Below are 16,023 nucleotides of genomic sequence, written 5' to 3' on the forward strand. Positions count from 1 at the left end.
TCTGTGTGTGTATGCGTATATTCAGTGGCTCTATGTTGTATGTTTGGTGTAGTGATTGTGCGGTAATTCCGTATCGTATTCTGTCTTGTATAGCGGTGTTGTTTATCCAGTATAGTTCTTTGTTCTGTATGGATTGCATCTTGAGTTTTTGTGATTTTGAGATTGCAATCAGAGGAATGGGTGTGTATTTGAGTATGGGTCTTACAGTGGTTTTGTTGAGTTTGAGTTTGGTGGGTGTTGTGCAGTATGAGAAGCGTTTGAGTTTTTTGAGAGCTGTGCTTGCTTGTTTTATTCGGTCTTGTGCGTGTGTGTGAATACCATTTCTGCTGAAGTGTAAGCCTAGCATGTTTCCTGTGGTTGCGTAGGGTATGTCTGTGTTGTTTATTGTGAGTGGAGCTGGGTTGCGTCTTGCCACTGGTATGAATGTGAATTTGTTTGTTTTTGTTTGTATTTTCCATTTGTTTACGTAGGTGTTGATCGTGTTTATGGCTGTTTGTGTGGCTGCTTTCATGATGCTTTTGGATTTGGAGAGGTGTGATATGATTTGTGTGATGTCGTCTGCGTATGCGATGTAATTGCTGTAGGGTGCTGGGGGTGATAGGTTGGCAGTGTAGAGGATGTAGAGTGTGGGTGAGAGGACGCTGCCCTGTGGAACTTCACTCCTGAGGTCGATGAGAGGGCCTTGGTAAGAATCAAGGCGAATGGAGGCTGTTCTGTTGTCCAGGAAGTTGCTTAAGAGGCATGTGAAGTGTGGAGGCAGTTGTAGTTGTGTTATTTTGTGTTTGAGGCCGTCATGCCAGACCTTATCAAAGGCCTTGGTGACGTCTCGAAGTATAATGTTGGTTTGGTGCTTGTTTGCGAGGCTGAGAGTGATCTCCTCATAAGCGAGGGTGATTGCGCTCCCAGTCCCTCTGTGTGGCCGAAAGCCGTGTTGCCTAGGGTTGTGTATGTTGTGGTATTCAAGATGTGTTTGAAGTCTGCGTGTGATAATCCTCTCAAGCAGCTTCCCGGGAACTTCCAGCAGTGAAATGGGCCGGAAGCTGGTCACCTCGTGAGGTGGCTTCCCTGGTTTGGGGATGAGGATGAGTGATGCATGTTTGAATTTGGTTGGGAAGTGTCCTGTTGCCAGGGCAGCGTTGAAGATGTGTCGAAGTCTGGTGATCATGATGGGTGGAAGGTGTTGCATGATAAGTTTATTGATGTTGCTGGCTCCTGGTGTTGTGTTTTGTGATCGTGTGTGTGCATGTCTCATGTCTTCTGGTGTGATGGGGTGTGATAGGGGATTGTCTTGTGTGAGTGTGTTGAGTGATATTGTTTGTGATAGGAGAGTCAGGTGTTGCAGTTGTTGTAGTGATTGTGTAACCTCGGCTTCTGTATCAAATGTTGCGTTTTCAGCAGGGGAGATTTGGAAGTTCTGTTGCCAGAACTCCCTGTGGACTGCTTCCATCTCCTCTGCTGTGTCTATCTTTTGTCTGTTGGTGTTGTATATGTATGTGATCGTCTGTCTGTTCGATCCTATGAGTCTCCTGTGTTTCATCCAGAAGACCTTAGGATCTTTTATGTTGTTGCATAGTTCTCTTGTGAGTGTTTCCCAGTGTTGGTTGCTCATTTGTTTTGTTTCGTTGGTGAGTTGTATTTGAATTTCTCTGTGTCGTGTGCGTAATTCTGTGTTCCATCCCTGTGTTTCAGCAAGGTCCCGAAGGTGTCTGTATTGTATTTTTAGTGTTTTTAGACGATATGTTTCTCTGTAGTGTACAAGTGTTTTGAATGTTGTTTTAGGAATGTTTGCCTCCCGGGCAGTCTGTATGTCTGCGTACCACTGGTTAAGGTGGTGGTCTATGGTGTGTGTGGGTTGCCCCTCGAGATCTGGAGTGTGTGTGTGTTCAAGTGCTTGTTTAAACCCTTCCCAGTTTGCATGTTTAAGGTTCTCTCGGGGTGGTGTAGGTATCATGATTGGGTTGGTGGAGAGTGTGAGTATCACGGGGAGGTGATCACTGGATGTGACGTCGTCTGTGGTTATGTGGTAGTTTAGGTTTGCTTGTGTGTTGGCGAGAACTATGTCTGGTGTGGTGGAGCTGTTGGCACGTATGAAAGTGGGGGCGTCTGGGCCGAGGTGGGTGAGTCTGCCGTCGGAGATGAGTGAGGCAAGGCCTCGTCCGACGGCATTTGTGTCTCTGTATCCAAAAAGTCTGTGGTGTGCGTTGAAGTCTCCCATTATGTATGTTGGTTTTCGGTGTCGCAGGAGCTGGAAGAGGCCGGGTTGGTTTATGTAAGGTTCTGCGTGGGGGGATGTAGGTGGTGGCGATGATAATGGGTCCATGAGGGGTGTCTATTTCAATGGCCATGAGTTCTGAGGTGAAAGTGTCTGGTATTTTGTGTTTGATGTGTTGTTTGACAGCAATGGCAATACCATCACTGATCTCGTTTGTTTTGTTGGATGTGTATGTGTTGTAGTTGTATATTTTTACTGTTTGTGGGTGTTTGAGTGAGTGTGAGTTTATGAGTATGATATCAGGGTCGTGTTGTCTGTACTGGTTGCAGAGTTCTTGTCTTCGTCTGTATGTCCATGTGTGTACATTATGTTGAATGATCGTGAGGCGTGAGTGTAATGTGTTGTGTGTTGCAGCTATGGTGTTACTTGGATGTATCGTACCAGCCATTCTGTAGGTGTTCGAAGTTTTGTTGTTTGAGTTTTTCGATTGTGTCTGGCTGGATGAAGATGTTTCCTTCATGTAAGTGTTGTGTGATTTTTTGTTCGTGAATGCGGTTCTGGTATGTGGTGTTAGTGTATATCCATTTGATTGTACCGCGTTCTATTTCGTGTGCCAGTTGTAGTCTGTTTAGGTGTTTGTAGCGTAAGGGCTCCATGGAAAAGAGGCGGATGCCGTATGTTTGGGGGGTTGAGGTCGTAACCGTCCCTATGGCGAAGGGACTGATCATCGACCTCAGAGTCTGTATGATCGTCTGTGTGTTAGCGGTGTACATGTGTTGTTTTGGGTTTGACTGATTGTGTTTGTTGTGGTTTTGGGTGTTGTGGTGACTGTTTGTGCTTGTCTGTCTTGGTTGTGCGTGGTCGTGCAGGTGAGTTTGTGGGTGTGGGAGTTGGTGTTGGGTTTGGTGTTCGTGTTGGTGTTGATGTTTGTTTCCTTTGTGGTGCGGTGAAGAGTTCGGTCTCTGGCTCGTCCTTTGGGTCGAGATCCGGTTGTGGGTGGTGGGAGTGATGTGGTGAGATTGTGGTTTGTGTGAGCATGGTTTCTGTTGTAGTATTTATTGTGTTTGGTGGGAGAACTTTGAAGATCCCCCAGGAATCCCCGTCCCCAAGGTCAAGATCAGGTAATTTATTTATTTTTAAGACTTTTTTGACATGGTGTCTAAAACCAAGTCCTGGCTCCATCATGTTTTGAAGGTGGGCATGTATTAATGCCGTCATGATGCCTACAAAGAGGTCATCCGGTAGTTGCAATATTATTGGTTGTTCTTTTTTATCTTTTTCTTTGTCTTCTTTAATTTCTTTGATGAATGGTTTTAGCCATGCATTTTGTGTGGCGGCTATTGTTTGTTTAGCCGTTTGCTCGGCTACTCGTTTGATGGGAATATCTTTATTTTCTTCTTCTTTTTTAGCTCTCTCTTCCCTTGTTGTTTTCATGGCCTCTTTCCTTATGGGGCAAGAGTTGGCCATGGTTCGATGCCCTTCACCGCAGTCCAGGCATCTTTTGGTGGCAGACTTACAGTCTCTGTAGTTGTGGGTGTTAGAACCACACTCTGAGCACAATTTTAGTCTTTTTTCTTTGTCTGAACATTGGTTCTTCAAGTGTCCGTAGCGGTAGCAGTGCATGCATTGCACGATGGTGGTGAATCTTTCTGATTCAATTTGTCTGGGGCTAATGTAAATATTGAAGAGGTATAGCCCCTTTTCTTGAATGTTGGCGGCAGTCTGGTGGTCCGTGAATTGAATCTTCATCAGGTATCTATTTTTCATGATGAAAATGTGGCCAATTTGTGTGTCTGGCATGTTTCGTTCAAGCTCCTCTTTTATCGATTCTGGCGTTTCCTTGACCAGCTCTCTGTCCAGTTGCTTTAGCCCTAGCGTGAGCTTGGCTTTCAGCTCTGGTGGCATTTGTGGTTCGAAGCCTTTACTTTTAAGGTGGTCTGTGCAGCGAGCGTTGTTTTCATCTTGGCAGATGATGAGGAAGTGGTCATGAGCAGTAATGATCCTTAACGTTCTTATTTCGACATCAAAGAGGGCTTGCAGGGGGGCTTCCCTCTTGGAAGAAGAGGTTCGCCCATTGGTCGTTAGAATTTTAATCCTCATTAGGCATGAGGTAGGTGGAGGGGTTGTTGAACTACGCCACTGACCCAAGGGAGGGCAGGAATTACAAACCCACCCCCGTCCCCTTCTGGAGGGGCTGTAGAGGTCGTGTGGGTGTTCCTATGGTGGTCAGTGGGGACCCTTTTCATGGACCTAACCCTATCCCTACTCAATAGAGTTGCAGGTTTATGGAGACCTGCGATTCCCCTGACCCTGCAGCCTGACCCTCTCAAGAGGAAGAACCGGCGGAGTTCTCCGGTACCTCTCAAGAATTGAGGCTTTGTACTTGGTGATGCTCCCTGGTCTCAATCCGCTACAAGGGGGCTGGGGCTGCACACCTCTCCCAGGCGAATACTAGAGTCACAAGAACTCTCGTAGGCCCAGGAAGAGTACAAGAAGAGATGGAAATAGGCAGGGGCAGAAAAAGAGGTCAAAGAAAGATTGAGTACTGGGCACCGAATAGGAGTGATGATAGCCGAAGCTACACAATCATTCAGGGCCTGTGATTCAATCAACGACCGGTGGTGAGGGTCAGTGACACACAGCTTACCCTGGTCAAGGTCGCGGCAGACCACGGTGGCTTGACGGAGCTGTCTGTGTGTCACTTTGTCAGTTTTAATTCTCAGTAACATAAGTTACCTAAAGGTCAAACGGTGTTGCGGCAGTGAGAACTGGCTAAACACGCGGTAAGTGAAGGCACAAGAAAGAGTTTAGTGCAAGGTAGCGGTATCTGGCAATGCAGGGAGCGGGCTCGCTGATTGGCCGGGTATCGCTGCTCTGAGGCTGTGTTCTATTTGCTGTGGCTGCTTGGTTTGACACCTGTTGTACTAGCCCGGAGGCTAGAACTGGCTAAATACACGATAAGCGAAGGCACAGCAAAGAGTTTAGTGCAGGGCAGCGGTATCTGGCAATGCAGGGAGCGGGCTCGCTGATTGGCCGGGTATCGCTGCTCTGAGGCTGTGTTCTATTTGCTGTGGCTGCTTGGTTTGACACCTGTTGTACTAGCCCGGAGGCTAGAACTGGCTAAATACACGATAAGCGAAGGCACAGCAAAGAGTTTAGTGCAGGGCAGCGGTATCTGGCAATGCAGGGAGCGGGCTCGCTGATTGACGCTGCTCTGAGACTGTGTTCTATTTGCGTCAGTGATCACGTGTCTGAGACTAGCCAGTCGCAGGCCAGAAAAGACACACCCAGCCTCTGTTATGTTTATCGCGGCCTTTGGCATCCACGCTTGCCAGTGTGTTCCTGACTGTTGTGATATGTGTATGCATCTGCTCTTGCCCTTCCTGTGGATTCTATTCTGTGATCATTATCGTGAAAATGTGCTTGTACATCGGTAGTGGCTACTCAATATGAAAAGTAAGTTTAGTATTTTAGATTGTGTTTTGTTTTTTCTTTTTCATATACACGAATAATTCCTCCTCCTCCTCCATCTCCCTCCCTCCTCTCTCGCTTTCTCTCTCTCTTTCTCGCTTTCTCTCTCTCTCTCTCGCTTTCTCTCTCTCTCTCTCGCTTTCTCTCTCTCTCTCTCTCGCTTTCTCTCTCTCTCTCTCGCTCTCTCTCTCTCTCTCTCTCTCTCTCTCTCTCTCTCTCTCTCTCTCTCTCTCTCTCTCTCTCTCTCTCTCTCTCTCTCTCTCTCTCTCTCTCTTCCCTCTCTCTACGAGGCGAGGGAGACCACGAAAACAGGTCTCTATGCGCACGCACACACACTCACTCACTCACTCACTCACTCACTCACCCACACATGGTGAGTACAGTGCATCGCATCAGTGAAGTACAGCTCTTACATGTTAAATACATGAAAAAATAAAAGATCAGGCAATGGGTGGTCTAAGTCTGCTAGCCGTAGGTTCTATTAATGTGAACGACATTTCTTACGGGACGCGCGTTTGGGCCGACCTCTTTCGTTCATTGTGAAACGGTCTGACATCCAAGGCCTTCGTTTTCTTCATGGTATTTTAGTTTTTCGTTATGGTAATTGGTGATTATTATTGTTGGTTTGGTAATAGTGGTTCTTAGTTATTGTTGATTATTAGGTATGGTGATTAGTAATGAACCCTCTAGGGTACTAACTCTCTCTCTCTCTCTCTCTCTCTCTATCTATCTCTCTCACTCACTCTCACTCTCTCTCACTCTCTCTCTCTCTCTCTCTCTCTCTCTCTCTCTCTCTCTCTCTCTCTCTCTCTCTCTCTCTCTCTCTCTCTCTCTCTCTCTCTCTCTCTCTCTCTCTTCCCTCTCTCTACGAGGCGAGGGAGACCACGAAAACAGGTCTCTATGCGCACGCACACACACTCACTCACTCACTCACCCACACATGGTGAATACAGTGCATCGCATCAGTGAAGTACAGCTCTTACATGTTAAATACATGAAAAAATAAAAGATCAGGCAATGGGTGGTCTAAGTCTGCTAGCCGTAGGTTCTGTTAATGTGAACGGTTCATGTTGAAAGAATAATTTGGGTTATAAAGTGAACGAATAAGTAAAAAACTGAAGAAAAAAAAGATAGTGAGGCTTTGTGAGCCGGTAAGTGAGAGTGAAGGACAGGGAGGCGAGAAGTGACCGTGAATCCTGCATGGTCAGCGTTTCCGCGCATAGAGACAACTGCCGTCAGTACAGCTCTGTTTGTTGTGCTAATTTTTTTTTATGGGTAACCTTTCAGACCAGGAAAATGTAGCTATCGGATACAGCAGTTAGAATTGAGGCTCTTGAAACCAATTTAGACACCCTGATAGCAGAACGTTTGAAAATACGTGAGTGTAAAGGATCTTTTGTTTAAAGTGGTATATTTCGTCATTGGCTTAATCTCATTATCTAATTATGTTTTCGCTTTCATTAAAATGGGGGTATAAAAAGATGTTATAACCATCACCATATATATATTTACAAACATTATAAACAAACAATCAATGTAAATACCCAAGTCCCAGCGAGTACGGCCCAGGTGTCACGGGGCTTGTTTAGACTTCGATTAACCTCGTGAGGCGAAGTATCGTGGCGCCTGGTTTCAAGGATTGGTCTTGGCGTTGATTATGTTTACTATTTCCATAAGTGGTTTAGGGTCAAACATAAACCCAGGTAGTTCTCTGAATACGATTGCAGACGACGCGAAATTGCAAAAAAAAAGGAATAATAGATGTCTCATGCCATTTCCTCTAAAGTGACATTGAGAACTTATTTATTTGGAGTTGTACATGGAAAATGGAATTTAACACCGATAAATGCCATGTAATCAGGTTTGGAGAAAGTCATCATATGACCTAGTCTTGAAAATGGGGCAGTGGTAAAAAAAGGATATAGTTAAACTAGAAAGAGTTCAAAGAGCAGCCACAAGATGGGCACCTACTATAAGAGATATATGCTACGAAGAAAGACAACAGGACATAGGTCTTACTACTTTGGAAGAAAGAAGAAAAAGAGGTGACATGATAATGATGTTCAACTATAATGGTTCTTTAGCTTATGATCGCGAGGAATGAAGGTCACGGGATAGTAAAATAGAAGGCTTTTTAGATTAAATATTTGAATTAAGATTGAAGATATATTAAAATTATTAGCATACGGGAGAAGAAAGAGAGGTGTATGTTGATGATAGGTTCATAGACATTACTATACTACTAGTAGCTTCATAGACATTACTATACTGTTAATAGGTTCATAGACATCATTACACTACTAGTAGTAGGTTCATATACATTACTATGCTGTTAACAGGTACATAGGCATCATTAGACTACTAGTAGCTTCATAGACATTACTATACTGTTAATAGCTTCATAGACATCATTACACTACTAGTAGCTTCATAGACATTACTATACTAATTGAAGGTTCTTGGACATTACTATACTACTAGTATGTTTATAGACATTACTAAGATATTAACATGTTTCCACCCTGAGAGTCACCTAGACTCAAAAAGAGGCACGTGTTTAGCTGTGCGTCCCAAACACTTGACAAAAGCAGAATTATTATGACGAATCGAGATTGCTGTCTCATCCAGATGTCCGCCACGCCTACCTTGGATCCCTCTGCCCCGCCGTTAATTAGTCAAAGTCTGTCTATCTGGATTGTCCCCTGACCTCAAAAGCTTTGGCCTAAACTTATATATTTGTTTGTTTGTTTATAGTGTATGTATAGGGGGGGGGGGGATTTAGAGGAATAGGTAGACAGTACAGAAGTAGGTAGGTTGGTTGATAGATATAGAATTAAAAATACAAAGAAAGACGCTGACAACGGTAAAACACCCACACACACACACACACACACACACACACACACACACACACACACACACACACACACACACACACACACACACACACACCCACACCCACACACACACACACACACACACACATTATACCATACTGAAGAAGTGTGCTGTAGTTTCGGTCCCTTAGTAAGCTAATGTGTAATTACTTCTGTTTATGCTTAATGGACAGACGAGATAAAACGTCGCTTTATCACTTGATTGTATCTTATTCCTGTCACAACTATTATTTAATAAAATGAAACTCAATATAAATACATATACATCAGAATACAAGTTTTAGAATACTACAGATTTTTTTTTTCTTTCTTTCTTTTTAGATGACAAACTTCAAAGGTGTCCTCTGATGTCGACGCTACAGATTCAGTGGAGCTTGCTAGTCCCTTGTGCTTCAGTTTCCAGTAACAGGCTCTGTCTTCCTTTCCAAAAGGTAAGGATAAGTGATATATTCGTGTGTGTGTGTGATTTTTTTCTTGTCTATTTTTCCAGGCATATATTGTTTCTCGTGTAAACTACCTACAATCGTGCCACAGAGATAAAACGTTGCTCCATCACTTGATTGCATTTTATACCTGTCAGAGCTATTATTCAATGAAATCAAAATCAAAGTCAGAGAACGTACCCCCCCGTGCTCAGTGGCATGAGCAACTCGACGAAGTAAAAATTGGATACATCTACGGCAAGACAGCGTAACAGAATGAACCAAACTAAAGAAATGAGATTTAAGATAAGATCAAATATTATGCTTCAAAAGTCAATGTAAACCAATGATTTGCAGACGAAAGCTAGAACTATAAAATTTTATCTCAAGCCAAATCACACACACGCACGTACCCACGCACGTTTAAAAGGTGTGTATGTAGAGGGAAGACAAACGCAAGCATAAGAAAGAAGCTCAGACGAACTGTACTCGTATGTACAATTTGTTATGAATTAAAAATACTGCATTTCAAGGGTTCCACTTTTCGTTAAATATTTATGAAAATGTGTATATATTTTTATCCATATATATATATATATATATATATATATATATATATGTGTGTGTGTGTGTGTGTGTGTATATATATATTCATAATGCTTTACCACGCTACCCAAATCGAACACGACTTGTCAAAGAAATAGAACAGACAGAAAGGATTGGCGAATGCCATTTCAAATCAGCATGGAAAGCCGGTAAAATGCGAAGCGACATAGGATAATGATAGGAAAACGTTTATCTCTATCCAATTGCTATATACGAAATATCAAGATATCATTTATATAACACACATGATAATAACAATCATCATCATGAATATGCAGTGGTGTAGAAACAATCATTTCAATGTGTAATATATATCAGCACACACACACACACACAAACATACACACACACATGCGATGTACATCATTCACTAGCATAACAGTGCTAAGGTAAGAATAGGAGTAACTGGTTGATCATGGTTACTTCAACATCTGTCAAAAGAGTCGCAAATGACAATATATAGAGTCAGGAAGCGTTCGTCTATATAGCAGACTAATGGAATAAGGTAATAGACTAGTGCGACAAAAATAAAGCAATGATGTTAGGAGTAATTAAGTCAGTAAAACGAAACATAATTAGGTAATGGATGAGTAGTTATATCAGAATGCTACAGAAAGGCCCTGGGAATAGATTGCTTGGAAGGGGAGGCGATGATGGTGTTAAGATAAGGTAGATTTGGAATACTGAAGTGATCATTAATCAACAAAATATCATAACTAGCCAATGATAATAACAAAAAAAAAAACAAAAAAAAATAAGAGTGACCGAGCTGAGGATCTCTTCCTATTGCAACAGAAAGGTTGGTCAACAAACAAGTATCAGCGTCAGTCGGCTTCTGGACTAGATAAGTCTGTGAAAAATATAATGATATTAGTTAACAAATGTAAATAGGTGCAGCAGCCGAATGGGTTGCCTGATGTCGTGTGATGGGGCAAGTTGATCTACAATTACATGAATGAATTAATATCTTCACTGTAAAGAGAAAATGATACACATTCCATAAGGAGTAATTAGAAGCATTACTGTTTTCAAGTAATAATTTTGTAAGCGTTTGTAATGAGAAGGGTATGACCGTCGAGGATTTCAGGAGTTATCTCGAGCCTAACTTAAGCATAAGTTCTATACATGGAATAATTAACAAAATTATATAAAGCAGGGCGTTGGCTGCAGCGGACGATTTATATTTCACAAGTTCTTTGGAATGCAGTAAGTCATACCAAACATTAGCACGACGACGTTAAATAATCTTAATGCGTCTTAGTTTAGTAATATGTATAATTTATAATCAGATCTGCAGCCGACTTTTCATCCGACAACCGAATAGCGCGGCTTTACATTTGGGGTGGCGGATCACTCAAGTTTTACCGACTCTCGTGTAAAACCCGGTGGGTATTGGAGAGCTGATGTTTCCTCGACCGCGGTTTAGCTGGGAATAGTGGTGTGTACTGAACTGGACCCATGAGAGATAAGAACAACACAGACCAGGCGAGTTTAAGGGTAAAAGTGATAAGACCTTGCTTAAATACGAGATAGGCAGTACTCATAATTAGCTCACTGGTGACTTAGTACAAGTGTAGCCATCTATGTGTAAGAAACAATTAAACAAGTAAACTCACAGTGGGCATGGCATGAACGTACATGCCATGCCCGTCGGCAAAGGGTTAATTTGCATACATACAGAAATATATATATACATATACATTCATTCATTTATACATTAATTAATTAATTTACACATTCATTCATTCATACACACTTAGATCCTGTCATGGTAGAGTATTAAGTATATAACTAATATATGAATAAAAGTCTACCATTGATGACTTTTGGAAGGTTTGACCAGAACAATTCAGATTTGGAAATGTTTTATTTTTATTTCATGTCATTATTTTGTAGTCAGCCTCACCAATGTTAATGCATCTTAAACAAGACGTGGAAAGCATATACAAATATTTTGTAAGGAAAGCGAAGTTGTGTTTTTTTCTGTTAAATGCTTTGTAGTCGGCTGAGTGTCAGGGCTGGCGGCAGTTCTGTTCAATTCCTCTAGGTGGTTTTAGATCCGGTTCCTCGGCAAATGAAGTCCTATAAGATTTCTTCAGTTTTTTTGTTTTTTTTTTCTTACCAATTTGTGTTATTAGTCAAAGATAAGGTTAATTTTCCGACTATGACAATCGGGTCTTCCCTTACAATATTTATATCATTAGATTTGTCCTCGTGTGATGAGAACGAATGCTAATCTCCGTCGGATTCTCCAGCCGACAATCTTGATGTGATTTGATAAGTCTCGATAGCAGGGGAGGGCATGAAGTAGATCAGGGAAATTACGGGGTAAAACAGGCTTAAATAAGCAAAATAGAGAACAGAAATGTGTAAAACAAGCACAGAAAAAGCTTAAAATCTGCAAATGAAACTCTACGGACTGCCGCGCCAATTTTCGACAAACTCTACGGGAACCAAAGCAAAAAATCTACGTGATTTCACATGATCCAGATCCCCTGTGGTAATCGAACAATGCGTCCTAACCAATAAACCAACCTAACCTAACCATGTGGGATTTATACACTACGATCTATATATTCCCTAGCAGGGGGCTCTGCCCCCGGGACCCCCGTGGTATTAAATGCGCCTAGCCAGGGGCTTTGCCCCTGGACCCCCGTGGTCATATGTACGCCTAGCCAGGGGCCTACGCCCCCTGGACCCCCTTAGTAGTATATACGCCTAGCCCCAGGGTTAAACCACATACCTTTTTATAGCGAAAGATCGAACTTTTCTGCGTTCCGTCTATGGTCAGAATTGCTTGGTTTCTAATGACTTTTTTCGGCATTTGGGGCACTTGTTGGGCTCAACAGTCAGGCTTTGATTGAAAATAATGTCCATTTGTCCTGTATATCCACAATATGACCTTAAAAATGACACAGCACTTAAAACGAAACATTTCTCACCGGCGTTTCTCACTGAATGGCTGCCGGACGACCTGTCAAATCTCCCGGTGAACACACGCATGCGCACAAGGTTATTGTTCAGAACAGGGTAAATAATTACCAAAAGACGTAAAAGAAGTACAATAAAACTAGAAGAATGCATTACATACATGAATTCGGGAAAACAGACGCTAGTAATAACAAAATAAGCCTTTTCCCAAGCGCATAGCAATACATGGACTACTTGATGGATCGAAGTAATGAGTTAGTGTCACATTTGATTGGTTTTCGCGAAGTAAACATGGAAGGGGACTTAGAAAATGAAGGGGCCATCTTCTGTCTTCTCTGCCCTGTATTTCCCTTATTTTAGATTTGCGCACCTTTTGCCATGGATGAAAAGTGTCTTACTTTTCGTCAAGGTATCCATTACACACACATATTTTACTGTACTCTTGGTTGACATGCACGGAAAATTTTCCAAAGATAAATCACCTAACTTGTAGGTATGAAAAGTGTTCAAATGTGGTCGTTTTATTTACGTGTACAATTTTTGCTCACGTTTGATTAATCCTATTTCCAAGTACTAATTTTGAATTTAGGGTAAAAAATACTTATTTTTAATGAGAGTGATATTGGGATTTTGATTTAGTTTTGTTTGTGTTATCTGACGAGTCAAAAAATATTAATGTCCACTGTGATTAACTGAAAACTTGGTGTTAATAATTTTTCCATAATTAACAGAAATGCAAAGGTGAAAGGTGAAATACTTAAGAGTAGATTTTGAGTAAACTGAAGGAAAATCATTTTTTCCTTTCTTGTTCACTTGATATAACAATGTACACTGGTATCAGGAAGGACCAATTCTGTCAAGTTAAACAAATATTTATTTGCACATTTTTTGTATTTTTTCTTCATACCATATTTGGCTTATATATAATTCAAATGAATGAGATTATTCATGAACATCTGGATGGCATATGGAGATTTAAACAGTTATATCAAACTGATAAATAATTTTATATAAAACCCTAGACTTCAAGCCAAGTTGTATCACAAATACACACATACACATACATACACACACACAGATATTTACATAATATATCATAATATATACATAACTTCTTGGACTACCGTACAGTAACGTATTTAATGACGTTGTGTTACTGATTTTTCTGTTTTTTTCACAGGCAAACGTAACCCAGCAGCGCCACGATGTTTCCCCGTCATTCGCCCCCAAAGCAGTGCGTCCCCGCGGGTTATGTAACTCATGCCGGAGCGCTTAGTCGCGGGGGTGTTCCGCCCTTGCCGTTCGGACAAGAGAGCGAGAGGTTTACACCTAGCGGCCTTCCCTTCCGGTCGTATCAACAGTTTAGTGGGAGCCACCAGGTACCACCACGTCCCACGGGGTACCCTGTGGCGCGCGTTTCGCCTGGTGCTCCAACGCCAATAGATCCTTCGAGGGTTATGCTGGAGAGATATGCTATGCCACAAGTTTCAGCGGAAGACGATTCTGACGTCCATTTCCTCGGATATAAACGGAACCTGTATAATCAAGTTCTCCAACCTGCAGGGACAAGTATGCAACCTCGCACGGGAAATAATATACAGGAAGAAATCAGGCAGTTTATGGGAGTAATGCAAGAGCATATACACAATATGCATTCCCAGACAACTTTCCAAAGCCAGAATTGCAGTTCAATGAGTCGACTGACCTCTGCAGTTAATCCTAAAAACGGCCCCTGTCTTCCTTGCCATCAGTCCTCTGACAGTTCTCAATGTGATCCTACTCAGCTGAACAGCAAGTCTTATCAGCAGCCTACAGCGAATACTCAACTAGATGCTCACGAGTCTAGTGAGCCAGTAACTGATCTACACACTACCCAAGACGAAAATGCTCTCTTTCAAGACCAAGCCATAGGAGACCCTACGGTTTCTTCTACAGTAAATAGTCCTGTTTCGAATCAGCATGAAGAATCTCCCACTATTAACGAGAAAACTGACATGACAGAAAAGGCTGTTGATGCAAGAAAAGCCAGTGATGTACCAAATGTCCTGTTGAAACCTCCAAAGCGAATGTTTTCCAGGAAAGGGAAATGCTTGTCCAACCTCTTTCGAAAGACCCCTCGCGGTTTTCCACATGTCTCAATTGATTTTGAAATATATTGCTTTTTGTGCGGCAGAATGGCGGCAGGGAACAACGTGTATGAGCACATGTTTTTCGGGAACTTGAAATGCATAGAGTGTGGCCAAATAGTTAGGTCATGCGAAGACTTTAAAATTGTCAGACACAGCAGTGTGGAGTGTGGTGGCAGTAAACGAAAGCACAGACTTGCCTATTGGGCCGATTGTCCTGTGGAATTCTTAGAGTACAGTGTGAAACAATCCTTAATATCCAGTAGAACAGAGGAATGTAGCCCTCCGTCAACTTCTGACGTTACAACTGAATTTAGGAAGTACATTAAGAAGCTATCACTACTTCGATTTTACAAGCCATGGAGATCTGCCTTCAGGAGATGCTCCAAATATGTAAAAAATATGAATAGGACAGAGATAGACAGTGTTCTCCCAGAAAATACACAGGAAGTAATTAATAAGGGAGAGGTGGCCAGTGTAATTCCAGGGGATACAGAGGAGGAAATCAATAAGGAAGATGTTAACAACGTTATCCCAGGAGATACAGAGGAAGAAATTAAGGAAGAGTTTAACAGTGTTATTCAAGGGAATGCACAGGAAAAAAATAATATGGAAGATGTTAGACGTGTTTTCCCAGGAGAGACACAGGCAGAAATAGATAGAGAAGAGGAGGAAGTTCAAAAGGACACACAAGAGGAAATTAGTAGGCAAGAAATAAACAGGGGCACGGGTAGAACCACGTTTTATGACCTTATCAGTAGTAAGAGTGAAAGACAAGAGGAACCACAAATTGAAGGAATAAGCCTTTATGAAGCACTGGAACATTATCGGGAAGATTCTCAGCCATCAGCCAAAGACACAGTAATTGTTCATCCATCAACAAGCGACGGAGAAATTAATCAAGAATCGCGAGAGAGTATTTTCAGTCTCCCAACGTTCGAAAACAATTTGCATGACAATGGTAATGATATTAACGACAACGATACCATAAGAATCTCCAATGAACAATTTGAAGATGATGGTGATAACGCTGGTACTTACACTCAGGATCCAGTAACAGTTACACTGCAACTACCCACTTTATGGAAACCTGATGGTGACGACACCCACGCAAGCATGGTTGAGGGAACTGAAACATATGTAGGTTTTCAGGATGAATTCTCCAACCGCATTGCAGAAAATCAAGCATATGGAAGAAGCTTTAAACTTTCAGAAAGACTTTCGACAAAATCCCCAAAGCCAGAGGATAACCAAGTGGTGTATTACTATCCCAGTGAAACTCCCCCTGAAGAGTGTCCTATGTGTTACTATGGTCTTTGTGCCACAATGTTTACTCTGAACACGACCAACTTCAGAGT

The 16,023-nt window shown here is 42.1% G+C and overlaps 1 protein-coding gene across 1 annotated transcript in view; it reads left to right on the forward strand.

Annotated features, from left to right (window-relative positions):
- Positions 1-5,160: 5,160 nt before the first annotated feature.
- LOC125034171 overlaps positions 5,161-16,023 on the forward strand; it is an 11,247-nt gene continuing 384 nt past the window's right edge. Inside the window, exons 1-3 of the mRNA XM_047625853.1 lie at positions 5,161-5,668; positions 8,902-9,011; positions 13,720-16,023. The exon at positions 13,720-16,023 is cut by the window's right edge and continues 384 nt beyond it. Of these exons, the coding sequence (XP_047481809.1) occupies positions 13,745-16,023 (2,279 nt within the window). The 5' untranslated portion in view covers positions 5,161-5,668; positions 8,902-9,011; positions 13,720-13,744. The remainder of the gene's footprint in view (positions 5,669-8,901; positions 9,012-13,719) is intronic.

Source organism: Penaeus chinensis, chromosome 17, assembly GCF_019202785.1.
Source record: "Penaeus chinensis breed Huanghai No. 1 chromosome 17, ASM1920278v2, whole genome shotgun sequence".
NCBI lineage: Eukaryota > Metazoa > Arthropoda > Malacostraca > Decapoda > Penaeidae > Penaeus > Penaeus chinensis.